Raw genomic sequence first — 27,669 nt, forward strand, 5'->3', positions numbered from 1 at the left:
CATTCTTACTGCCAGTGAGAAGCTTAGAGACCTGAGTCAAGGTGGGAAAGACAGCCACTTAATGAGTCTTTTGTTCCACAGGAGAAAATGCTGATAGCATGTACACAGTTTAATGACTTTGTACTATGTACACAGCCACATTGACACTACCCAGAACCCCAACAGCCTTCATTCCTGCCTATAATACACTATATGTCAGAGATTAATGCTACCCTGGCCTGGCCTTTATAATCATTGATAAGTTTTAAGAAAACTACATGTTGGGGGTAGTAGGACAAAACAAAAACAAAAACAAAAAAACCTAAATGTTAATTTTAGTTTTTAATGTGTGAATACTTTTTCTCAGCCCGTGTTTGCCACCTGTAAATTGTCATGGATTCTGAACCAAGCAACACAATTAAGCAAACAAAAATAAATAAATAATGTCAATCAAAGTTAAAGTATAACTTTAACATTAGCTTTGGAACCACCCTCTGTCCACATCACACACTACTTCAGTTATTATTAAAATTCTCATAGATTTGGTGTCTCAAGACCCAAGAGCATGAGCTTCTCTACAGGAAATAGTGCTTTGCATTCTGGGAGTGATTTTCCTGTCATTGAATCGCTCAGCATCCAGGCATGGGTTTGAAAAACTGACACAGCATTGGAAGAAACCCCTGTCCCGTGTCAGCTGATGAGATCCGCTGTGGACAGCGTGTTTCTGTACTGAGAACAGCCCGTTGCTTTGAGATCTAAGAAGCATCCATGAAGCTGATGTTCAGTGAAACATGACCTCAGTATTTTCAGGTGATTTTAAGGAACACCTGAAAAGACTGAGGTATAGTACCACCAAACTTAGAATTTCTCCAAATCTAGAAAAAAATAAATGCATAGGATTACAGAATTGTAGCATCGTTGGTTCAGTATGCAAATGTTCAAAAAGATAATCCTTTAATTTTCACTCAGTCTGGCAAACCGTGTCAAGTTATGTTGTAAAAATATATTATTAAATAGGAAAAATTAATATATATATACATATATATAACTGAATATAAATACATATGTATATCTAGATTGTATCATATTACACATTCTGGAAATTTTTGCTTTATCTAGGTCTGTATTTTGTCCAATTTCAATTATTTGAAAATGCATCCTCGGAAAAGTAGTATTTTTAAAAGCAAAAAAAAAAAAAAAAAAAAAAAAAAAACCCAACCATGTACCGGCATCATTTATTTGTATAATGTCCAGGCTCAAGTATACTTAATTTTATGAAGGTTATTCTTGTGCTAAAAGCATAATCCAGGTTCGGGTGAAAACCTGATTCATAAGATGATATCGTTTAAAATGTTATACCATTTAGCTTTATTCATGTCAAGCTAAAATTGTTGAATCTTTTCAATTCTGGATGCCTTTGCCTGCTATATAGTACACAATATGAAAACACATTCTTTGTGACTCATTCTATTTTCTAAGTCATTGGAGAGAAATCAGTGCTGTACAGCTACAGTACCTCCTCAGTGTAGCTCCACGGCTCTCCATGGCTCTGCTGCAACTGCAAGGTCAGCACAATGGCCTGGGCAGAGGTGCTGTCCCTTCTGGTGGAAACTGCAGCATCTAGGAGCTTTTTTAACAAGGGACTTCTTTTAAATGTGTCTGGTCACCTCGAATACTGTGTAGACCATTTCCTGCCAGTAGGATTAGAGGAAGGAAGTGCCAGGCCAGAGTGTTTGATGTGTGATGCACTGTAATTCCTTTCATGTGTTTGGTGGCTTTTATGTGATGATCGGTGCTCTGCTACCAATTGTGACCCTGGTGTGGTCCGGGTTATTAAAGTTCAAATGTCTTTAATGTATATAGCCCGTAACTATACCTAGCAGCATTATTTTGTAATTAAGGATGCTGTTTTATTTTAAATAACCACCTCTCATTTTCATTAAAATACTTATTTTTTTATAATTGAGTAATTTTCTCAGTGGCTGAAAGAGATTATTCTGTGTTGGGACTGCTAGTTCTTACTCGACTGGAGACAACTCACATAAATTTAGGGACTTTTTAATCAGCACCCCCCACATACACACACCATTTAAGTATATAAATTTTGAAATGTAATCTTGCTTCACAGCATATAGGAATCACGGCTTCTATTGCTTTACAAAATACCTGTCAAGAAGCAACTTAGGGAAAGACAAATTTGTTTGGACGTAACGGTTTGAGGATATGTAAGCCCATCATTGCCAATAAGCCATGGCAGTGGGAGTAGCTCATAGTTTTGGGGGCAGAGTTGTGGAACTGCTTGCCCGAATCGTGGAGAGCAGGAGGCAAAGCTCGGTTACAGGAGCGTGCTCCAGGTGTGGTGGCAGGAGTGTGAGGCCGTTTGTCCACATCTCTGCAGGCCAGACAGCACAACCTAGCTTGTAAAACCCACACCAGTGACCCATTTCTTCCAGCTCAATGCCACCACCCTGGAGTCCTGCAGCCTCCCAAAACTGCACTACCAGTGGCAAGTCAAGATCTGACCCATGAGTACGTGGGGACATTTGTGTTCACACTATAGTAGTATCTCTAGGGAAACATTGTGATAGTTATATCTATCCTTTGTTATTTTCAGATCAGACGATACATTAAAGGATGCTCAGTGATGAGCTATGCTGGATTTAAGATGGTTTATCTGGAAACATAAACGGAAAGATTATTGATTATATATAATTGCCATGACCTAATGCTACTGAATGATGTTTTTGCTCTTCTGGCTTTTTTGGGGAGTCCACACCCAGTTCCCAAATAAATACATGGAGGTTTATTCTTAGTAATGAATGTGTGCCCTTAAGCTTAGCTTGTTGCTAGCCAGCTTTTCCTAACTTAACCGTCTACCTTTCCCTCTTCTGTGTATCTTACTTTCCTTGTAATCTCTGGCTGGCTGGCTGGCCGGCCCCTAACATACTCCTCTCCTTGTTCTCTTCTTGCTCCTCTTCCTATTATCCTTTCTGCCTGCCAGCTCCGCCTATCCTTGCTTCTGCCTCACTATTGACTATTCAGCTGTTTATTAGATCATCAGGTGCTTTAGACAGGCAAAGCAACATAGCTTCACAGAGTTAAACAAATGAAGCATAAACAAAAGTCACACACCTTCAAATCCTCTTTCCCAACACAGTAACTATAGAGTGGTTTAATTTTGTAATGTCCATGAAGGGACATTATTTTTTAACTTTTTTATTCTTTGCGTCTTTCACATCTTGCATCTCCATCCCATTCATTTCCCCCTGTCTTTGTGTCCACCCTCTGCTCTTGGAAGCCCCCCTAAAAACAATAACATTTAAAGATCAAGAAGAGAGAAGGAAAAGCCCATATCACCAAGGAAGCTGTAATGTGACATAGTGAATTATGCAGTGAATTTGTCCATGTATCTTTGCTTGTAAGTTCGAGCCCTCTGGTTTCTGCTAGACTATCCATGCTGGGCCCTCACTGGAACTCCTGGGTATCTTGATGTTGCCCTGTGTTGTAAGGATCCTGCAGCTTTGGGTCTGCAGCTCAGCCCCTTTACAGTTTCCAGCAGATCACTGATGGGGTAGATGTTGGGATGGGCCAACACATAATCCTGGTTCTGGGCCTTGGTAGTTTTTGTCAGCCTTCCAGCTCTCCACTGTCCGCACCAGCAGGTTGTGATCTCCTGCTTTGCCCTGGCTAGTTCACCCAGTGCAGTGATGAGCAAGGGCTGGAACCAGTTCCTCTACTGTACTGTTTTAGAGTCATCTCTCCCACACCTGCACCTTCAGAGCCAGCGCTATCTACTTTGATGCCTAGGCATGGCATAGGGGCCATTCTCTCTAGCGCTGCAGTTGGTGGTGGGCAGCTGTCCTATTCTTATGACCTCAGGGCCACGAAGGGACTTCTATCCAATAATAGGGTCTTAACTGTATATGTATTATATTCTTGTCTTTTAATGTGTCTATGTGAATGGGAAATACCCTGAGTCTTTAAGAGTACAACTGGTATAATTGATAACTGTTCTGAATCTTTTGGGTAGATCAGATTAAGGTGATTTTTTATGACTATATTTATTGATATTTTAGTTGTTATATATAAAACATCAATATTCCATGGTCAGATTAAACAGTTATTTAAAAATATTTACCTATTAAATGATGACTGTAATCCAAAGCAAGTTTTGATTGATATATTAAACTTATTTCTTGTGAAGTAATTTGATAGTTGTGTTACCATCTGAATTTGATATCTGAATTTGATAGTTGTGTTACCACAATACCGTAAAAGAACATTCAACCTGCAACTTAAGTCTGCATAGCCCACTACCAAAATCTAAAGCACCTAATATGTGCTTTCCACCTGATCCTCTAACATTCATGTGAACCCAATTTTTAAGATGTTCTGTGGTCACCACCCACCCAGACAAGGAGGCCTCTACAATCTCAACTCAGCCAGTTGTATTCCACCTGTTAGACCCTGATAATTGAATACATTTCTCTGTACTAAGACTGAATTAATTCTAAAAATGCTTAAGAGCCTACTGACGCTGGAGATGAGATTACAATGTTAAGGGAGAAAAATGCCTTTTCTCTTTTCTGCATTCTCTCTTATTTCATTACATTTTTTCCCTTAATAAACAGAACAGCTTAGTGACTAATGTATGTAAATTTGAGAATCTTAACTTCTGGTTCCTTTTCTACTTGACCAATTTTGTGGTATTTGTGGGTTTGAAAATCCCCATAGATTATACATTAACACAGTTTTATTTTTAGAGGAGTTGGGTTTGTTGCATGCTAAATCTAAGTATTTTTCCTTCCAGTGTGTTATGGTTTAAATCAGTTCTGGTCTATAGTCCTGATGGTACTGTCTTTATCTGGTTTAGCTTGAAGTCTTATGATTTTCAGCCAACTACATTACACAGTTTTTTTCAATAACATATTATACTTTTAAAAATTTTGTTTCTAGTAGTGTTTTGTATAGGGTACAGGCAACAAGAGACTGAATTTATAGCCAAGGTATAGCTTTGGACTGTGATATTTTGGGTATCCTTTACCTAAATTATCAGTGTCATGGTCTACATGTAATCCTTTGGTGGTAATGTCTACATGTAACCCTGTTGTTGGTGGGTGGTGATGTCTACATGTAACCCTGTTGCAGGTGGTCATCTTTACATGTAACCCTGCAGGTGGTCTTTATGTGTAACCTTGTTGAGGGTGATCATCTCTATATGTGACCCTGCAAGTGGTAATGTCTTCATGTATCCCTGTGGGTGGTGATGTCTACATGTGACCCTGTGGGTGGTCATCTCTACATGCATCCCTGTGGGTGGTGATGTCTACATGTGACCCTGTGGGTGGTCATCTCTGCATGTAACCCTGTGGGTGGTGATCTCCCTAGAAGCACTTGAAAGCTTTAAGATGGTGCTGTTATTAATATTGTCACCATCATTTTTTATGTGGTGCTTATGTATATTTTCCACATGGAATGAAAGTATGTAATTAAAGAAAACAAAATTTAAATGATACAGAGAAGCATGTTAATAAGATGAATATGTTAAGATAGGAAAGGAATTGTCTTTATTAAAATGTTTTACTGCAATTTGCAACTCCTGGACTAATAGATGTTCCAATTAATTTGGTTGTAATTTATCATTATAAATGCCTTTATTAGATTTTTTTTCTCGTTATAGCAGCTAGTTAGAAAGTTTACTTATAACAATAAATACTTTTAAAGACTCCATAGTTAAGAACCCTGTAGTGGCTTTAAATGCATACTGCAGGGAAGAGAAGGAGGAAAGGGGAAACTATATTCCTGAAGTCTGGCTGAGCCCTGCTGAATCAGACTGGCCATGGGGGAGTCTAGCATTTCCTCCAAGCTTCTCAGTGGTTCTTGTGCAACCCAAGAGCATCCTGCCCCAAGCTCTCATGCCAGAGCTGTGATGGTATCTGTCTGACAGGTAGCCATTTTATCATCTGCTCTGTTCACATTCCAGATTGCTGTCACTCGTGGAGAATTGGTTATAAATATGTAGACATTTAATTTATTCGATACACAAAAGTTATACTTGGTTTTACATTCCTATTTTCTGGCTTGTTTATCATTTCGTATATATCAACTGAACTATAAGTGAATGAATTTTGCTGCTTTGCATTGAATTCCCAAGATTTGCCTATTCAGCAAGGAGCAGTAAGTGGTTCAACATGAGCTGCTCCTTGTGTAAACACACAGAAGGCCTGCCCAGACTAAACCATTTAGAAAGGAAAACATGAAAGCCATGCTTCCTGTTACACACACTTAGTCACCCTGCTTCCTTATGATCACACTATTGACCAGCTATTGCAGACCCGAGGTTCTCCTCCACCACCTGCTGAATGGTTCAGATGGCATGGGAGGAGAGGCTCAGAAGGCCAAAGCAATTACACTCATAACGCCCAAGCAGCAGCCGATAAAGCAGCCTTCTGTGTTAAGGGTAAGGGAGGTATGGGAACCTGCTTTCCCCCCTTCCCTGAGTCTATGGCTTGTTTTCAAAGGCAGCAATAAGGACAGAGTAAAGTCCATGCAACTTTTTAGAAGCGTATGCATTTGAGACAAGAAAATCTGACTTCTATTTTCTATAGCAAATGTGTCTAGAAAACATTTAGTTGGGAAAGGAAACAATTCTATGAGGTTTTTTGTTGTAAGGTATTTACATCATATTCCTAAGAAGGGTCTTGTGAATTTTAAGCATTCTAGTCATTACTGATTTACTAGGAGAAGTATGTTTTCTTTGTAGATAATGAGGGGAAAGTTGGATTTGTATTTTCCAAGTCTAAAAAAAAAAAAAAGCATCTATATTAAGTTGTTACAGAAAACTGAAGCCAAATTCAGTTTTTATATTAAATTCCTTAAGATATAATCTTCATATTAAGTGTTGTACCTTTGTAGTTTCTAATATAGACATGAAATTTTTACTTGGGAAAATAAAATAGAAATTTATTTATTTATCCTAAGATACATTATTGAAGAAGCTATCTTGCAGAGATACTCATTTTTAACTGACCTAAATTTTCCATAATAAACTTTTCCTTAGCCTTCACAGCAAGAAATCTATTATGCTAGCCATGATGCTATTACAGTGGTTTTAGGCTAATAAAAATATAGCTTGAATTCATTAAGGACCAGTGTTTTCTCTGTTGTGTTGTTGGTTTGTTTATTGTTTGGTTTTGGTTTTCCAAATTTTAGCGCCCATTTTATATGGCTGTGTCTCCTTGTGTCAATTTCTAGTCCTCTCACTTCTGTTTAACAATTTATACTTAGGCTGAGGAGAATTAAAATAGAACACTTATTAAAGATTTCTTGATGCAACAACCTCTGCACACTTGCACATGAGTGTATGTGTATGGTCTCAGGCATGACAATTAACCAGAAATTGAGGCTTTCTCCTGATAGCTATTGTGCTGTGAGCAATCTTTCTGTGCATTGTGAATATGTATTAGTCTCATTGGTTAATAAAGAGCTGACTGGCCAATCATTAGGCAGGGAAAGGTTAGGAGGAACATGTGTACAAAAAGATAGTGGCCTGGGGGACTGGGGGGAAGATGAACATGCCATGCTGAAAAAGGTACTGCCACATAGTGATGCGTAGATAAGAGATAATGAGTTAATTTAAGTTGTAAGAGATAGTAAGTAACAAGCATAGCACTTATAATTATTATTATGTCTCTATGTGGTTATTTGGGAGCTGGCCTGTGGTACCAACTATAAACCTCCACCTACAGCTGTGCCACTCCATCATTTCGGTGTCCTATTAGACAATGGTAAAATGACCATTTTACAGGGTGAGCCCACCCTTTAGGCCATGCATGTTGATTCTTCACAGTTGTGTCTTTTAAACTTTACCACTCAGCCAGTGCGCGTTGTTCCTCTTGCTGTGTGGTCTTCCTTCTTTCCTGCCCATTTTCAGAGCCTTCTTGTGTTTGCTGTATGTGCTGCTGTTTTCACACCCTTGGGGCCTTGTTTCTCTTGTGTGAGATATGTCTTCATTTGTGTGCGAAGCTGGGGCTCTCTGGAACACAGACCTAAATTCTTCTTTCTCTTTCATGGGCCACTCAAGTCTGTTAGGTGGTCCTTGTGTGTTCCCAGTTGTGTTCTGGGCTCCAACTGCTTCTAAATCCCCACTAGATGTGAGGGATCGGGTCATGGCAAGAGCTGTGCCAGCAGCTGGGGACTACCACAGAACATGACACACAATGCCCAGGAACTGTCTGTTGATAAACTTTGTTCATTTGAGAAAATCTGTTTTGGTAAGATGATGTGGTTTTGATAGTCCTAAGACTACAGATAACGACAGACCGCTCTCTCCCACGTGCTGCGTTGTGTCAGTAGTGATTATATTGCCCAGGTATTAAAGTAGGTCATTTTCACACACCAAAAGCAGAACTGCACAAGGAAAATTAATGTCATATTTGGTGGAGGATATGAAATGATGGATGTTATTTAATGCTATAATGAGAAGAATAAGAAATATCTCCTGGGAGAGTAGTGAGGGATGAGCATGCAGGTGCTCTAATTTGTGTTGTTTTTCCTGCAGAAGTTGGAAGGTCCTGACTGTAGACCTGCTGAGCTTCTTCTACCTGTCATCTGTATACTCTGTCAGTGTCAGAGCCACACTGCCCTTTCATGGCAAATGCTGTCTTACTCTTTTTATCCTATTATTTTTCCCTTTTGCTAGAAGTTCATCTATGGTTTGACCTTGTTGATCATCTCTTATTATTTCACTTATTTCTTCTTCCATATTCCCTTCTTTCTGTAGTTTGTTCTGCCTTTTTATGCATAGCCCTAACCTGTCTTCCTCACTAACACATATATGTATGTTAAACAACAACATAACGCATATGCTTGTTAAACAACAAGATAACACACATATGTTAAACAACATAATACATATGTGTATGTTAAACATTGCATTTACTTGAGTTGCTAGCTCACTTGTATCCCATGACCTTAGCACATTAGATTGCGTAATCTTATCTTTCTTAATTTTTTGACCAAGTAGTAACTGATGACTCTTTTGAATTTCTAAACATACAGTTTTGCAGGTTCTCCTCAACAAAGCAGAGAAGGTAACTTTATTGTGCTCACAAAATACAGTCTGTCTGATATTAATTGGTTGAAATGTGTTGCAGCAAGCTTTATTCTAGGCAAGACTCAGTATTTATAAATGTTGCTGTATAGTTGAGAAACGTTTCCCAACTGGCAGACACTGTGTTACATGAAAATCTTTCTCATCAAATGTAGGAATCTGATTTTTCACATTTTCTGTTTCCTTTCTTCCTGCTTATTTTATTACTGAGAGAGAGAGGTTGAAGTTGTAAAGTGTAACTTTTGAAGTAGAGCTAAAACTATGTACTACATAAAGACTAACTACTTCTAATAGGTTTTTTTTTTTTTTTTGAACAAGTTTTTGTCTAATATCTGTTTTTCCATTCGCTGGATTTTAATCATCATGTTATTAAAACTTTAGCTGTGTCTCTTGGGCAAGACTATAACTGCAGTGTGTTAAGCTTGATCATTCTTAGGTTTTAGGTAGAGAGTATGATTCACTTACATTTATTCTGTTTGTTATTGTTACAAGGAAAATCGGGTTCACTCTCTGGGATCTCGGGATCCTTAATAAAAGGATTTATAGATGAACTCAAAAGGGAGCCATTAGATTTTGAAAGGAAAACAAGACAATGAGCAGCTATTAAAACATGCCATTTGAGTTGGGGGAGAGAAAGCTACCATGTTTAGCAGTGGAGGTTGCCAAGATGGTGCATGGCAGAAGTTGGGGCTTCAAACAGTGAGGACCCCAGAATATAGTGGAAAGCATGCTTAGGCTTTTGAGTAGTATCAAGAAGAAAAGGAAAAATTATACTTTCTGAGCTTAGAAAAGTGGGTGGGCGTACAAGTGATGCTACGAGGTATGCATTCAACAGCCATAATGGGGACGGGGCTTCTGGGGCAATCATCATTTTTTCCCATCTCCTTAACATCTTCAGGTGAGTCAGCTTTCGTGGGGTGTGGGCTCCTGATTGACAGGCCCTGTTAAGTCTTAGAGGAGGATACAGTGCTATATAATGTTCAAATCTTTGGATCAGATCAGAATATCATGTCTCTCTTGCTTTGGCTAGAGGTATCTGGTTCTTTTGATTGATCAAGAAGCCTAAGGAGGAGCAGCTGTAAAGTTTCTTTTCTGGTGTTACAGGGAAGCCAAATATGGGGTCCAAAGCAGACTGTAAGCAGAGGATGCATTCTCCAAGTCTCCTAATCCTCCTCCTATCTCCCTAACAAGATGTGTATATCCTCCTAGTCTGTATATTGTCATCCTGAAATGCCAATGAGAATTTTTAAGTCTCTTCCCTAAGCTGTCTATGTATGCAAACCCTATTTTACTGTAAGTGGCCTTCGTTTCTTTTAATTTTGTTCAATGCACTATAGCTTCTGTTTGCACTATTTGAGTTTTAAATTTAAGTGATCCTATTCTTATTTGTAGTTTTGCATGTCTTAAAATTCTTGCTCTCTGCCACATATCAAGGGTTTGTGTATTTCTCACCCACTAGCCCAGTGTTTTTGAAGTCTTTGAGAACCTGTTTGTTTTCTGTTCCTGCTGTGTCCTACTCAGAGAACCCAAGTAGCATATGAGAATTAGCATTTGTATCTTTTGGGGCCTTATTTTACTGAAGCCCTCATATGGGAGAGATTCTTTTAACTGAAGTCCAGTCCAGTTCAGGAAAATTTGTCTTTGCTTTTACCTCCATCTGACTGACAGCCCTGTCTGCCTCCCTGGGACAAGTCTCTTGAAATTGAAAGGGTTTTTTTTTTTTTTTTTTTTTTTTTTTACAGAATATATGAGTGTCAGATCTCCAAGTACTAGTCTTTACCTGGCCTAACACAGCAGTGGGGTTCTTAAGAAGGTGTGTGATTGGCCCTGGCAAGGGCTTCAGGGAGGGAGAATCTCTAAACCACACTTAGAGTTTTGTCACGTACTAGCCTTGCACCTTGGCTGATTTTCAGCTACTCTGAATGGTTTTAATAAATGATCATAGGAGGACCTTAGCCACAACAGTATAATCACAGTGTAGAAGTACTTCGGAAAAGAGTGCACTGCTGAGCCTACTGTAAAACAATCACCACACTGGATAGTTATGAATATTTGTACACGTTCACAAAGCAGTGTGTGGTCGATTGCTAACACTTCCTCATACCTGTGATTGACCTAGTTTATTAACTAATAGGATCATTCATCTTGATTGTCAATCAGGGGTAAATGTGGTTATGATACCCATGGAATATCTGTTTGCTTTTTTCTTTCCCTTCTCAGGAGAGCCTTGAACTTAGGAATTCTTAGAGATCCTGGCTCAGAAATTGAAGACAGACAATACCAAATAGATCTGCAGTCCATCAATATTGGTACTGCCCAGTGGGATCAACTCAAACCAGAGAAAGGGAGCAGCACAGGAGGAGTGCTAACGGAAAGCGAAAGGAACTCTCAAAACCCAGCCCTGGAGTGGAATATGGCCAGCAGGTAGGTTGGCCTCCACTTTGTAACCTTGTGTTTAGGGCAGTTGGTGACCTGAGCGTACCCAACACAAATGCTTCTATATTGTTTCTGCTTGTAATTAAAACATGAGATTCATTTTACAAGTATAGCTGGTTTATTGTTGTTGTTGTAAATAACTCAGAATGTTTGTTCCTCAACTTCCTGGATAGTATAAATTAGGCACATAAAGAGAGTAAATCCTAATGTGTAATTTGTACTTGCCGAGCTAGGCCATTCCTGCTTTTCCCTTTCAGGTGGGCTGATGCTTTCATAGCTTCAGGGGCCCAGATCTAAGGCTGCTCACCCCCTCAGTCTGATGCCTTGACCCCAAGTCTGCACTGCCCTCTGCTGAGGCTTTGGGTTTCATTCCTTTTTCACTTTGAACCCTGTATATTACCTGGCAAGATATGGACAGGTTTTGTCAGTAGCTTTTGTCAATGTTCCTTCAGTGCATCTTTCCGTCCTGTGGTTCGGTTCATCTTTGAAAATAATGAATTTGTAAAATTTTAAATTATTATTTTTTTTAAATGTTGATCACCGTGACAACACAGAAGACAATCTCTTGCTATGCAACGGACTTGGCTGTGGATCTGATGAGCCTTCCTTTCTCCTGCTGTGGTCCTAGGGCTTTTCTCAGGTGTCACTGAGAAAACAAGAAATGATAGGGACGAGGACCTTCTCTTCACCGCAGAGCTTCAGTCGGTGTTCCCGCTCACTCGTTTGCTGCCGTGCTCCCATTTACGGTCTTTGTAATGCACCCATGTTTCAGCACTCCCCCACCCTGAGCCACATCATGATTCGTGTTTCTCACATTGGTCGTTTTATGGACTCTGAGCTATTAGACTGTAATTATGGTGTCTCTCAGGGTCTAAACTTTTTTCCTCATAGTCACAGATTTTTATGCTCCTTCCTGTTGCTCTCTACTTACCAGATCTCTTAATTCTGCAAAATTGACTTTCTTGAAATCCAATACTTATGTTTCACAGAACCAGATGATCCAATTTGCTTTTTTGGCAGATGTCATATAAGCCTCTGCCCACTGGAAATTTAACAAAACACATTAGTGCTCTCTGGACTATTCTAGTTTTTTTTTTTTTGTTTTTTTTGTTTTTTTTTTTTTAAGATGTAGAAAGACTCACATTTTATCTGCATTTTCACATGAGTTATCACTTCTGCCAATTTTTTGCTTTCAACTTTGTCATTCCTATCATAAGGGAATAATAAGATTGTATTTGTGGAAAATATTAAATTAATTTTAGAGGAAATTTGGAGGTGTGGCTTCTGGTCAAACATAAACACAGTAATATGTTATTTCATGAAATGAAAACTGAAACTTGAGTCACTTGGAATATTTGTGCCGTCAGAAGTTGTGCCTCAGTGGTGTTTTCTAGTTTAATCTTCCTTTGAATTACTAGCAATAATTGATGAACCAGAAATAACTGATCAAAAGGGGAAATGTATAAAGGAGGATTAAAATAGGTCAGAAGCATGGTGGAGACAGCTTATTGCCGGCCCCATTTGGAATTGTTGTTTGCATTGTTGCCCAAGCCATGCCCTCATTTGTTTCTTAAGGCTGATAATAATCTTGCCTTCCTACAGGCTTGTTCTGAGGGTTCAGTGGGTTTCAAATACAAAATCCATTGAATAGACAAAGGAGGCTTTAATATCCATATGATTTTCCATAAACTCAAGTTATCTTCAGGCTTACAGCAAGAAGAATTAAGAGATGAGCACCATGGCTCACACCTGCACTCCCAACCCTTGGAAGGCAGAGACAGGAGGCCCACTTCAAGCTCAAGGCCAGGCTGGTTTTATAAAGGAAATTCCAAGCAAGCCAAATCCACCAAGGGAGACTGTGTTGTAGGGTGGGGATGGGCGACATAGAATATACTGATGAAACTGGAAAGATAAGCATTGTCAGATGGCACATCCATGTATTACAAAGAGGATACTTAAAGCAATGGTAACAAAAGAGATATGGAACTTTGTGAGAACAGGTAGAATTACAAACAGAAAACATAGTTCATTGAAAGGCCTAGGATGACACTGATATGAAATCCCTTCAGTTTGTCTGACTTTTTCAGAGGTTCATTTCTTGCCGGGTTTTTTTTTTTTTTTTTTTTTTTTTTTTTTTGAGACCTTACAGAACTGGAGCTGACTATAACAAACATACCCAGATAGGCACTCTCAAAGCAATGGTGAATTTTGTTGCAAATGTTTAAGCACAGAATTAACAAACTTAAAGTTACCTTTTTTTTAAAAAAATTCAGGTGATTCCTAATTTTCTTCTTTAAACTCTTTGACTAACAATTGTTTGTCTTATCTTTTTAGCATACGGCGCCATCAAGAAAGGAGAGCGATTTTAACCCCCATCTTGACAGATTTTTCTGTTCGTATAACTGGAGCACCTGCCATCATTTTCACCAAAATAATATCCCCAGAAAACTTGCATATGGAGGTCAGAGCATAATATAGACTTCAGTTTAGTTTAAGTGATGGAGTGACTTCTCTGAATGTTATCGAGTTCACTGTTTCAACTTGTATTACTAATTAGCTAATCAGTAATGACAATCAAAACTAGCAAATGCTGAGTATCCTCTACTGCCCTTAGCAATCCTACCAATCAGTAACTGAATTTTGTAAGTGAGGCACCCGAGGCACATCTCCCACCTGGTCTGATGAGTAACACTGTATTATTTGTGTTTACTAACTGAGCATCTCAGGTGCATGAAGTGAGTTAGGAACCATAATATTTTCAGGCAACTATGCATCTGTTAGTTTATAATCCATTGTTAAGTGAAAAAGATTTTGTATATTAATTTAAAACAATAAAACCTTACATTCCTTCTCTTACCTTTTGAAAAGTAATTCTAAAATCTCATTTGAAGTTTACAATATTCTAGTTAGGTTTCTTCTTTGATTAAATTCATTTTTATTTAATGTTTTCATACAATTTTGATCATATTCTTTTCTCCCCAACTCATCCTTTCTGTCCATCATCTTCATAGTCAGTCAGTCTGTATGTCTCTGTCTGTCTGTCTCCCTGTCTCCTCCTCCCAGGCATGATCATACATGCCTTTAATCCAGCACTTGGGAAGCAGAGGCAGGCAGATCTCTGTGAGTTCGAGGCCAGCCTGGTCTACAGAGCGAGTTCCAGGACAGCCAGGGTCACACAGAAAATAACCCTGTCTCAAGAAAAAGAACAAAAACAAGCAAACTAAAAAAACACCAATACAACAAAAAAAATAACAAAGCAAAAAGCACACACACACACACACACACACAAAAGAAAACATGAAGTCCATTTTGTTTTGGCCAACTATTCCTGGGCGTGGAGCTTGCTATACCCAGTGAAACAACATTGGAAACAAAACAAAACAAAAAACTGATTTTCCCTTCCCCTACAATATCCGTTGAAAGTAGCTTTTTGGTTAAGGGCTAGACTACATCCACTTCCCCTTTTCCATGCTGAGATTTCTCTGGTTTGTGCCTGTGCAGGCCTTGTGGGTCATAGGCTCTGTGTCATTTGTGTGTCAGTCCTGTGGTCTTGGGAGATCCCCCACCTCTGGCTCTCATCATCCTCCTGCCTTCTCTTCCTTATAGATCCCAGCGCCCTGGGGTAGGGAGAGATTTGATGCAGACATCCTGTTTGGTGCTGACATCACCAAAGTCTTTGGCTTTCTGTGCCTTGTGCATATTTGTGTTAACTATCATCTTCCGGAAGAAGCCTCTCTGATGACGGTAGAGCATTACTGCCATTGGAGTCCCAGCTTAGTATTGCAGCTGTGGGTCATAGTGGAGAATAGATAGGTGGTGGTGTCAGGAGAATGGAGATGTTCTAGAAGGAAAGGCAGAAAGCAGTGTCAGGCAAGACCTAGGGGGACCTGGAGGCTGCACCAAGAGACTGAGTTCCTATGGGGTAAAGTTAGGCAGGGAGAAAGGGCTAGCTTGGTCTCCTTATCACCCCTAAAGGTGTATAACAAGTACATCTTTTGGTCCACTTCTCAGTAACACAGCTGGTGGAGACTTTGCCCAACACCTTAGGAGGTGCTTTTTTCCCAAACTGTCACTGCTGTGAAACTATGGACCAAAATTCACAGATTCAAACACTTTAGAGAACTGTTTAACTTTCTGTTTATATATGATTCACAAAAATTAGATACTGGGTCTGGTTTGTAGCCTTCTCTTTGATTATTTACCTGCTATTTGTGAAGCCACGAGTTTGATCCCCCATACCACCATCAAAATAATAGAAGCAAATAACCAACAACAGGAAGAGACCAAAGAAAATGGGCAATAAAACACAAATCACTTTGAACTTATAACCTTTTTCCTGGAAATATTCCTTTCCTGTATTCTTAAGAACTTGTAACAAAGTTAAGAAATGAAGATAATATATGTCAAAATGTAAATACAGTTCTACACCAGCTTAATTAACTGGTAATTTGATTTGAAGGTCTTAGTGATAATCACTCATTCCCAGGTAATAGGGACTGAAGGGAACCTAGAGCAAGGCCGGCCTGAGCTTGGCTAGTGCTGGTGGGCATTAGCTACTTGTTTATATTCCTCCCATCAGCCCCCTTGTAGTTCTCAGTTGTCCTGTGAAAGTGCCCCAGTTTACCATCAGAAGGTTGTAGAGATTAAATCCTTCAAAGCAGATCAGTACAAGAACAATGAAAGTGGCAATTATTCTTGCCATCATGTTGTTAAGCTACTCATCCTACCCATTCCTTTTCATATGTTTAGCTCTAGGACAGGATATGTCACTAACACAACTATTTTTGTAGAAATCTTTATTCCTTTAAGACATGTTATAATGACAAGATATTTAAAAAAAATACTTCTAAATCATTTTCTTTTTTCATCATGAATAAGAGTTCAGGTATAATAAACAGATATAGGAAATGTGTGAAGGAAAGTTTATTCTAAAAAAGAAAGAGAAGGAGAGAGAGATTCTTGCCAGACATGCTGTTCTTTATAGCTTTATTAAAAGCAACGCTAAACTGTCTGGTGTGCATTGGAACCAACCTTAGTGTCCTTAAGTCTGTTGTTTGCATGATGATAACAAGGAGATCCACTGGGCATTCTCAGACATTTGTGCACCATCCCCATGTGCCTCATGACTATAGGCAGGGCTTGTGTTCCATAACTGGAGCTTCTGGATTGCTCTTTTTTTTTTTTTTTTTTTTTTTTTTTTTTTTTTTGCCTCTAGTCCTCTAGTGACTTCTAATGACAAATGCTCAAGTTGTGCAGTGACCAGTTACGAAGAACACCAATTAAGTAGTGGTCGACTACCTAGTGCTGCCCAGGGTTTAGGCCTTCAAAGAAAATAAATTAGTGTGGCTGTCTTTGGCTTCAGCCCCTACTTTGTTACAAATCATTTGCTGTGGTCTTTGGCTAATGTTCATACTGTGTTATTTCTAATTTTAACGTCTTACCTTTAGAGTCTGTTTTCATCTGTCTGGTACAAGAGCCGGTTGGCCTTCAAGGAAACTGTAAATGTTTAGGTGTTCCTCTTAAGGTCCCAGCAGTGTGCTGTAGAGCTTGCTATATAAAAGATTCTCAGTAGCTCTTTGTACATTTGAGTTGATTAACAAGAGCTTACTACAAAATTGCACTATGAATTACTTAACAAGCAATGACAGTAGTTTGAAATGTGTGTGGGGGGGGGCAAATGGATAGAAAAAGGTGAAAAAAAAAGGCACATTATTTCTTGACTTGTATATGTGGCACAAGGCCTGACAGAATGTACACCATTATGACTCCTTGTTAAATCGATCCACTAAACTAGGTTAGTGGCTGTGCTTGTTACTTTGCCTTTCTTACTAATTATGTGTCATTGATTCCCTAGAGAGTTAGAAAGCACTAAGCATCCAGTAACAGTAACAAATTATCTGAGGAGTATCATTTTTGAACTTTCTATTAAAGCCTATTTTCCCCTTCCTTAGGAGATTTTAGTGTGTGGCCATTCCTTGGAAGTGAATATAACCACAAACCTGGACTTCTTCCTAAGTGTGGCTCAAGTTCAACTCTTACATCAGTTAATAGTAGCAAATATGACTGGATTGGAGCCATCTAACAAGGCCACAGAGGTAACTGTTACCTGGTGTTGATTTTGCTTTCTGCATTTTTGCCAAGTTTATAAAGAAAACTTAATTAACTAAATGCTTTATGTTAACTAGCCTGCATTAACTTTTTCAAAATATGATCATAAATAATTTTAGATTGATGTTTTGTATATTTTTTAAAATTTGTTTTGTCTCTTTTCCTCCTATAATGCCATTTCAACAAATCACTGTGGACCACCCTCAGAAAAATCTTAGTAAAATGTGAGAAATGTTATGCAATTTTTATGTATTCATATATGTTCTGGAAGGGGCCCCTTTTGTGAACTTTGTTAGCATTTTATAGGCGTTCTCTTCAAGAAATAATATCTAAACATTCACTTTGTGTGCTTGGTAGAAAATGACCATGATCATCGGTTGAATGCTTGCTTAGAATTTCAGTTTTGTTCTGGTATTGATTCATTGGAAGTCTCAAGATGCTTTCCATGGAGGAAAATGCTTACAGAATAAGTAGGGGAGATTGACTAACTACATCTGCCAATACATTCCTGGAAGTCACTGCATTAACATAAAGTTAAAATTTTGATTCATGTAGATGTTTTTAAAAATAGACCATTCTTTTATCATAATAAAAGAAAACTGATAATTATTGTGTCACTAAAGCTATCAGTTTATAGATGTATAGGACATTAGAAGAAAATAGTTCACACAGCAAACAAACAATTCTACCATTACATTATTTCAGTAACAGAAAATTGTTCACCATAAAGATTATTTGTATATTATTTTAAAGCATTTGAGAGATAAAGGTCAATAAGATCAAAGCTAACTATTATCTGTAAAATCATGAAAAAAAGTATGGGTAAGATACCAAAACTGTCTGTTAACTCAAAGGGAAAAATGCATTTTTCTGAGTAAATAGCATAAACTTTAGGAATTAAGAAGGTTTTGATGAGCTGAATCAATGTAGCTTCTTCCCTATTGGACCTCCTACCTTATCCTGTTCATATTTTGCCATGTTATTCTCTGTTAGCTGTTTGTTTCTGTTGTTTCCATCTGCATTTCTAACTGACAAGAATAGACTACCACCTCTTGATTTAGCATTGTTTTAGCTGCTTAATTATTGTTAAGTAAGCAATGAGGACATCATTTCTCTTGGAACCTCCATCATCCTGATGTTTCCAATTGATAATTCTACTTTGCCAATGTTTTTATTATAAGGATGTCATAAGTCATATTTGTTGCATAGTAGAGTAGGATAGCATGATCTTCTTTTTATTTTTCATATTTCCTGAAATTAGTTTTAGCAGTATTAATTTATTTCATTTTTAGAAATACTATTTTTTGAAAATTTCATACATGAATACTACATCTACATGACTCCTCCCCTTCTTCCTCTTCCTCCTAGTTTTCCCCTCCTCCTATTTCCCTCTTCCCTTGCCAAATCATGACCTTTTTTCCTTGGTTTTCATTGTCATGCATATATTCATAAATGCACACACAGAGAGGTATACAACCTACTGAGTCTATTTAGCCTTGCTCATCTGCCCCTGTGTTCAGAGCTTACCGCTGTGATTTGACAGCCTATGTGGAACTGGTCCCTGGAAGAAACTGATTCTCCCTCTCAGCAGACACTGGTAGCTCATTGTGTAGAGGTTAGACCTGGTGGCATTTCCCCCATCTACATTGGCATATTCCGCCAGTGCTGTCATAATTTGGGTCTTGTTCAGGCAACCGTATGGCCTTGCTGTTGAGAGTTCATGGTGCATTGTCACTGTCATGTTTAGGGAACATTAGCCCACAGGCATCTATGGGTTTTGTTTTGTTTTTATCCTTGTCCCCAGTCCATATCCTGGCCTCCTCATGTACACCATAGTACACATGAGCACATTCAATCCAGCTCCCTGATCCCCATCCCAAATTTATGCCCTCTTTGTTTTTGCTTTTGTTTTGTTTTCCTTAAGCATATCAGTTTCTCTAGGGAAGACACTATTTAAGGAAATAATAAATAGAAGATTCACTTCTAAGTGCATCTTTGGGGACCAAAGTGTAAAGACTTGAATGGATGGGGTAACATGATCAAAGTGTTATTGCAGTGAAACACGCTATGTTTATCCCTTGTTAGAAGACTTGTACTGTCTCCTGGGCAAATTGGGAACATGAGTGGGGGAGAGGGAGTTAGGAGAAAGAGAAGAGGAGAGGAGAAGGGAGAGGAAGACATGCGGGACCAGGGAGATTGAGTCGGGGGAAGAATAGAGGACAGCAAGAAAAGAGATACCATAATAGAGGGAGCCATTATAGGTCTCCAAGCCATAATTTAGGAGCTGGTTGGTGGCTCAAAAGAAAGCCTGCTATGGGGATGCAGAGGGAGCATTGAGAGCTCTGAACCACATAAGGCCTTGTCTTAATGTCAGGCAGACAAACAAATGAGCAGAAGCATAAGGGATAATGAGATTGCGTGTGCACTGGCGAAGCCTTCAACACACTGTCACTTATTGAGTGAGGATGAAAAATTCAAGCACATTTTATCCCGAAGGATTTTAGAGATGTGTTTGGGAGAAGCGCTTCACAGACTGTCCTGTGAAACCAATGGTGGGGACACTTTTCTCATAACTTGTTTCATTTTTCTGCAAGAAATACCCATTTCTGTCTGTGTGTGTGTGTATGTGAGAGAGAGAGAGAGAGAGAATTTCATGTATGAAATTTTCAAAAAATAGTATTTCTAAAAATGAAATAAATTAATACTGCTAAAACTAATTTCAGGAATTTCTGGAATGAAATATTTTTGCAACCACATGCTTTCGCTAATTCCAGCATCTTTCTATTCATTTAGCCCAATAATCACTAATAGTACTGTGCATAAATGCTGAAATCTTCAAAGTGTTTTTGGCTGGTATTGACCACAGTTTCCCAATCCATCATCCTTCCCTCCCCTCCCTCTCCCCCTCCCCTCTCTTCCCCTTCCCACACTTCCCCCTCCTTCCTTCCTTCCTTCCTTCCTTCCTTCCTTCCTTCCTTCCTTCCATCCTTCCTGGGATTTTGAAGTGGAGGCAGAAGGGTCAAGAGTTGATGGTGTTTCTTGTCTACAGGGAATGCCACCCTGGGATACGTGAGACTTATTCTAGAAAGACAAGGCTGGAGAGATGGAGAGATGGAGAGAGAGAGGGAGAGAGAGAGAGAGAGAGAGAGAGAGAGAGAGAGAGAGAGAGAGAGAGAGAGAAGGAGTGGGGTTAGGAAAGAAGGAAGGAGAAAATGGAGGTAAAAGGGAGGAAAGAAGCGAGCAAGTGAGAAGAGGAAAGAAAGAAATGTGACTTCACATTTCTTTCTGAAATGTCTCTGTATAAACACTCAGTGGGGACAGACTCAGTGCGTGTTGTGAAGCCCGGACCAGAGAGAACGATGGTGCACTCAAAACTCAAGTCCATGGCAGTCCTGTGGGTGTCATCTGTATGCATGTGGCCTTCAAGCATAAGTGCCATCGCTTTATTTCCCTATTACAACATAAGAGGACGCTCAGCTAGGAACTGAAATATTAGCCCCTTATAGTGCCACATACTGCTTCTCTCCAGTTTTTCTTACTCCAGGACCACACTTCTCAAAGTGAATAAATGAGAGCGGAAGAGGGTGAGGGCTGGGATGCCCAGGGTTATGCTCACTCGGCTTCAGTCATGATTGTTATTCCTTAATAGCGAGCAATCATCTAATTAGGCCTCCTCACAGAAGTGGTGTAAGGAGTCACACTGCTCATTTTCAAATCAGTGCCCTGGAGAAGATGAAGCTTTTGTGGAGAAATGTAAACCATGTTTTTGGAAAACAGACCAGAACCACATCTTTGGAGGTGTGCAGTGGGAGGTCCTTTGAACCAGGCAGTGTGTGTCCTGGAGAAGGAGGGAGCAGCTCTCAACACTAATGAGAGCATTGCTTCTTTGGCCTCCCTTCCTTCCTCCTTCCTCCCCCACCTGACCACTTAGTCTTAGGCATTTCCGTAGTCATTTTCCCATCTGCCCCCATTCAGACTCCTTGCTAGACAGACTGTCCCCCGGATGCTTGGTGCCTGTACTATTTTTTAAGAAAAAGAAGTCTTACTTATAAAAAGAATGTCATTTTACTTAGGCATTACAAAAAACACACAGTACTTAGTCTATACCCCATTACTATTTTGTAAGTAATGGATGTTCACACTCAAAGTGACATTTCTATTTCCCCAGACTTTCTCCTGTTATTACACATTTTACAAAAAACAAACAAACACCAAAACAAACAAACAAAAACCTACACCAAGTAATACTCCTCTGTCTGCGAAGCATGGGATTGCTACATCTTAAAGCTTGTCCTTTGCTCCTGATGCCTCTCCATGTCCTCTCTGGTCTGTTCCTCTTCCTCCCTACCCCAAAGGCCTCACTCAGCTATTCGACTATAATTTATCATCTTCCCATCCATGCTCAGGTGTTTCCTCTCCTACCCTAAATTATGTCACTTTCATAACCTCAGATTTTACTCTACCTGGAAGCCTAAAGGAAAGAGATTTAGATACTAGACACAAGTAAGTTGCTTAAAGGTATTCTAGTTTTTAGAATATGTCATCAATTTAAGTCTTTCTAGACTCTCACAGTAGTGTAGAAGATCCCTTATACCTTACTCTAGTCTCCATTCTCATTAACCTCTTAAGTGTGCATTTTACAGCACTGACACATTGATATTGACGGATTTCACAGTTCTCACTGAGTTTATCAACATCCTTCTCTAGGAGGCAGTTTTGTTTCAGGATCCCATCCTTCAGGGTCCCAGCCACTGCCCCACATTCTTCTGTCTCTGAAAGTTGCCTTAGACCAGCATTCTTGTTCTGTGGGTTGCAATTTTTTTGGTTTGAATACAGAGATTGCCTAAGACCATAAGAAAATGCAGATATATACATTATCATTCATAATGTAGCAAAATTACAGTTATGAAGTAGCAATGAAATAATTTATGGATGGGGTAAGCACAGCATGAGGAACTGTATTAAAGGGTCAATGCAGTGTTAGGAAGGTTGAGAACTATTGCCTCAGACAATGTCAGTTTCTCACAATTCCCTGGTTTTGAGCAACATGACAGTTGTGAGTAATAGTACTAATGATAGTACCTATCCAAACCCTGCAAAGTCCTTTTGTTCAGTTTGATCTGTTAGAATAGAAGAGTAAAATACTTTAGAGTCTTTTAAAATATACCTTTAAAGCCAGGAGGTGGTGGCACACGCCTTTAGTCCCAGCACTTGGGAGGCAGAGGCAGGTGGATCTCTGTGAGTTCAAGACAAGCCTAGTCTACAGAGCTAGTTCCAGGACAGCCTTCAAAGCCACAGAGAAACCCTGTCTCCAAAAAAAAAAAAAAAAAAGTATACACACACACACACACACACACACACACACACATACACACACACACGTTTAAGTGCAAAACAATTAAAAATCAATTCAACCTGTATGCAGTGGGAGCTAGTCAGCAATGTGACAGGCATTTGCACGTCTCTTCCATCCTTTACATCTTCATCTCGGATGAGTTTGAACTCAGCAGTTGTGCTAGCTCTTCCTCTGCTAGTCTCGCATTGGTATTGTGATCGCCTAAGAGGAAGCCCATGATAGACCTCCAAAGTTGGAGAAAAAGTCAAGTAACTCTCATGCAGACACTTTCTCTTCTTTAAACTGATAAATCATAAATTTATTTTAAACTCATCATTGATATGCATATAAATTTACCACTTACTAAAGGAAAAAAAACGAGTTAGTACACTAAAGAGATGGATGTGTGTGCTTATTTTTTTCATAAGCATTTCTTGGATGAATATGAATATTTGATGCTATAAGACCTAGTGCATATTCATTGTTTTTCAGGGTTTATATTTTGATTTTATAATCACTGCTGAAAGTATCATTTTACATAAATACATTGTAGAAAGTAGTAGAAGTATATTTAGGACTGTTTCAGAAATTATTAGAAATTCTGTCTTAATCCAAACTTTTTAATTATTGAAACACTACTTTATTAGTTTTTTTTTCCTTTGTAACTTGTTTTTATTGATTCTTTGTCAATTTCACATCCTATACCCCCATCCAACTCATTTCCCAGTCTTTCCATTGGACTCATTTGTTAATTAGAGGTTGGATATATTTAATGAATATCTGTAAGTGAAGAATTCCTATATGTACTTGTTCTGTGCTTATTCTGACAGCAAAGACCAATAGAGGCCTATATGATAAAACTGAAGGTGGAAATATAGAAATGGGGGTGTCTACAACCAAACAGGGTGTGCTTGGGTATGTGCATACTGGAGACAAGGCCCCCAAGTTCACTGGTCTGTCAGGTTTTGGAAATCAGGTGCTCTGTCCTCCGCTGCCGGGCCCTTCAATCCTCACTGACACCGATAAGTTATGCATGCTGTTTTTTGTTGTTTTGCTTTTTGTTTTTGTGGGGGTGTTGTTTGTTTGGGGGAAGAGCATTGTTTGTCTCATGTCAAACATGAGTCTAAGACAGGCTCATATTTGAAGAATTGTGGGTTTAGTTATCTCTATTCTTTGTCTAATTTAAGAACAAATGAACCAGCTTTCCTAGAGATTGATGACATGGTGTATGGGATACAGGAATTGGAAAGGATCACTATTTGGTTAGGTCTGGTGGCCAAAGCAAGTTTGATATGACTTTGTTTTCTGACTCTAGATAACACAGTTGTTTAAGCTTAAAACAGTACTTGTGTTTTGATGTAGTACGAACATTTCTTTTCCTGTAAAATCACACATTCCTTAGAATGAACACAGTATTAGAGCTTTATAAGTTAGATAGCTTTTAGCACTGAATTGTTTATTACATAAAAATATTTTATTAGACTAAGTCTGTGGCTTGATAGTGTTTCTAAAAGTGCTGAAGAGCAACTTATAGAAGTTGCCAAAACAATCATAGTTGGAAGAGGCACATAGTGGTTGCATCATTTTCCTGGTAGGTGTAACCAGACTTGAAAATCCATTATTGCTATTTGTAAAAAATGTTCCTAAGAATATACAAAATAAACTTGCACCCTGGGATCTTCATTACATGTTAAAATAAAAAACCTGCCAGTGCTTCAAGTCGCTAGCCACTTTGTTTATGTTGCTAAGGACACATTCCTTATTGAGTTCTGCTGCCAAAAGCAGTCATGTTTTCCCAACAGTGTTTTGAGATGAGGTCTCAATATATATTCTAGGCTGGCCTCAAAATTACAAATTTCTGGCTTTGGCCCCATATGCCAACATACCTAATGTTTTCCCACATGTAATGTCCAGGTGAAACCTTGGACATACCATGTTTTTCCTTATTTTGTTTTGAGGCAAGCCTGTTCTAATTAACAAGTCTGGTAAAGTATTTTAAAGCCTTAGTTCCTCAAGTATCCTTTCTTAATTAAAGTCCAGAGTCCAATAGACCCTGGTGAGAAAAAAAAAATCACATTTGTGCAGAATTGCTGGAAGGTTTTGAATAACACACAATACTCAAGATAACACAGCTCGGATTTCTAGATGAATGAAGAATGTATGGCAGCATATCAGCATGTGTTTATTCTCTCATAGTACAGAGTACTCTAGGAATATACGCTACATTCCCTCTAGTCACTGTGAATGAAGGACACCCCAAGTAAACAATCAATGCATTTGCTTATAGTAAAGGCAAGGAAAAATAGAGGCTCTTGCACAGCTGCCTCCAATTATTTGGACAGGACTTGCCTCAGGCAAAGCAGGGAATGGGAAGGACATGAAATGAGTTATCGGCGTCTGATAGACTTGACAGCACTGAGAATGGAGGGGAGTCTGAAAGGCAGGTGAGGCAGTTTAGAAGGCAGAGGCCTAAAGACGTCAGTGGCAGGAAAGAACCTACCTCCCACCCCCACACATGCATGCACACTCAATTAACTTTAAAAGACCTGGATCCTACCTTTTGACAGAAGGGAGCTGCTTACGTCTGTCTTTCCAAAGGTGAGGACGATGCCAGGAGTAGCTGCAGAGCAGATAGCGGCCTTGCCGTAGGAGACACATCAGCATTTGAGCACAAGCTGCTTCCTTGCAGCAGTTACTCAGCTTCATCCACAAGCAAATCAAATGATCAAAAAAGCCTCATGGCCAGTCGGTGTACTTATTGTCATCTGCAGCGAGCTGCCTCTCTGCACCCACTAGCTTGACCACAGGCAGAAATACAGGGGGCAAGTTTAGACAATATGTTAGAGATGCTGGGACCACCAAGAATTGCGAGAATGGAAACTGAATTCTTCTTGCTATGGTACACAGCTATTCCATTTCTAAATATGTAAGCAAGAAAAACAAAAAGATGTCCATTCAAAGGCATACAGAAGTATTTGGATCATCGTTATTTATAATAGGAAGCAATACATGTCTACAAGTCAATGAGTGGTTAAGTAAAATGTAAAATATCCATGTAATAGAATACTTCTTGGTCTTAAATAAAACAATGAATCACATGTTACAACATGGGTGACTCTTGGCAATATTGTACCAAAGATGTGAGCTATGATTCTGTTTACATAAATTGTATCAAACAAATGTGTAGAGACAAAAGTTACTAGTTAGCTAGGGCAGGTGACCCAGCAGGTGAAGTGACTGCTAGTAGATACATATGTTTAGGATGTGTAGCATAACTCTTGACTACTGGAAAACCATCCATATACCTTAAATAGATTAATATTATATGAATTATCTCAAAGCACATATTTTGAAATTGTATGAAAAGTTTCAAGTGTTGAAAAATATGCAAATAAAAGCAAACTCCTATGCACAATCAGCAGGAATGTAACTGAGTATAGCCACCATTGAAATGATACGGTAGAACTTCTGTGTGGCCATGGTAGTAGGTTTGTATCTAAAGGAACCTAAGTTAGAATGTGGAGAAGACAGCTGCAGTCCTGTGCTCATAACATCATTTACTCTAGGCACAATATTGAATCAATGTAAATTATTAGCCAGTAAATGAATTGGTGCAGAAAATGTGATAGATAGATAGATATATATACACTCACACACTAAATAAATATGTGTATATGTATGTGTGGATAGAATGATGGACAGACTTATGTCCTATTGAATACTGTTCAGCCTTAAACAGAAAGTCTTGCCTTTTATGACACACATATAAATGAATGTAAAACATTTACTATCTGAATTAAGTCCTACACAGAAAGGCCAGTGTTGAATGATCTCACTTGTATGTTCCATCTACTAATGGCGAACTTGCAGAAGTAGAGAATAACATGATGGTTAGCAAATGCTGGACTTGGGGAAAAGAAATTGCAAGTTGTTGAGTAAAATGTAGAAAATTTCTGATAGATTGGATTGGGTAGATTGTGAGGTCTGTTCCACAGAAGAATAACTGCATTCAGTAATAATGCATATTTCAAAATAACCAAGAGAATAAAATTTGGATGTCCAATCACAAAAGAATTATAGATGAGCAAGCACTGGATACGTTAATGAGTATAATTTTATTATACATCAAAACATCTGTGATTTGTCACTCAGAAATAATTATTATTATATTTGCAAGACATAGATACACACCTTTGATCCCAATGTGCAATAAACAGATCAGGTGAATCTGAGTTTGAAGCTGGTCTTGTTCACATAGTGATGTCTAGGACAGTTAGAGCTATATAGCTAAATAATGGGGCTCTATCTCAATAATAAATGTAATAGAAAACAATAATAACTAAATAGTGGGACTCTAGTGTAGTCATATTTTTTGTTGGGCTGCCACCTCACAAATAATGACACAAAGACTTATTAATTATGACAGCTTTGCTTTTAGCTCAGGCTCAACTCTATCTCCTACCTTAAATTAACCCATATTTTTTAGTCTCTGTTCTCCCACGTGGCATCACCTCTTCCTTCCACCTTGCACCTCCTGTCTCCTCTCCATGTCTGGCTGACATCTCCACCTCTCTTCTTCCTAGAGTCCTCTCTCTCTCTCTCTCTCTCTCTCTCTCTCTCTCTCTCTCTCTCTCTCTCTCTCTCTCTCTCTCTCTCTCTCTCTCTTTTTCCAGAAGTCCTGCCTAATCACCTAACCTTT

The 27,669-nt window shown here is 38.8% G+C and overlaps 1 protein-coding gene across 1 annotated transcript in view; it reads left to right on the forward strand.

Moving 5' to 3' along the window:
- The window catches only part of Vps13b (vacuolar protein sorting 13 homolog B), a 408,041-nt gene that overhangs the window by 203,655 nt on the left and 176,717 nt on the right, over positions 1–27,669 (forward strand). Inside the window, exons 31-33 of the mRNA XM_051202586.1 lie at positions 11,312–11,515; positions 13,862–13,988; positions 17,479–17,622. Of these exons, the coding sequence (XP_051058543.1) occupies positions 11,312–11,515; positions 13,862–13,988; positions 17,479–17,622 (475 nt within the window). The remainder of the gene's footprint in view (positions 1–11,311; positions 11,516–13,861; positions 13,989–17,478; positions 17,623–27,669) is intronic.

This window comes from Phodopus roborovskii, unplaced genomic scaffold, assembly GCF_943737965.1.
Source record: "Phodopus roborovskii unplaced genomic scaffold, PHOROB, whole genome shotgun sequence".
In the NCBI taxonomy this organism is placed as follows: domain Eukaryota; kingdom Metazoa; phylum Chordata; class Mammalia; order Rodentia; family Cricetidae; genus Phodopus; species Phodopus roborovskii.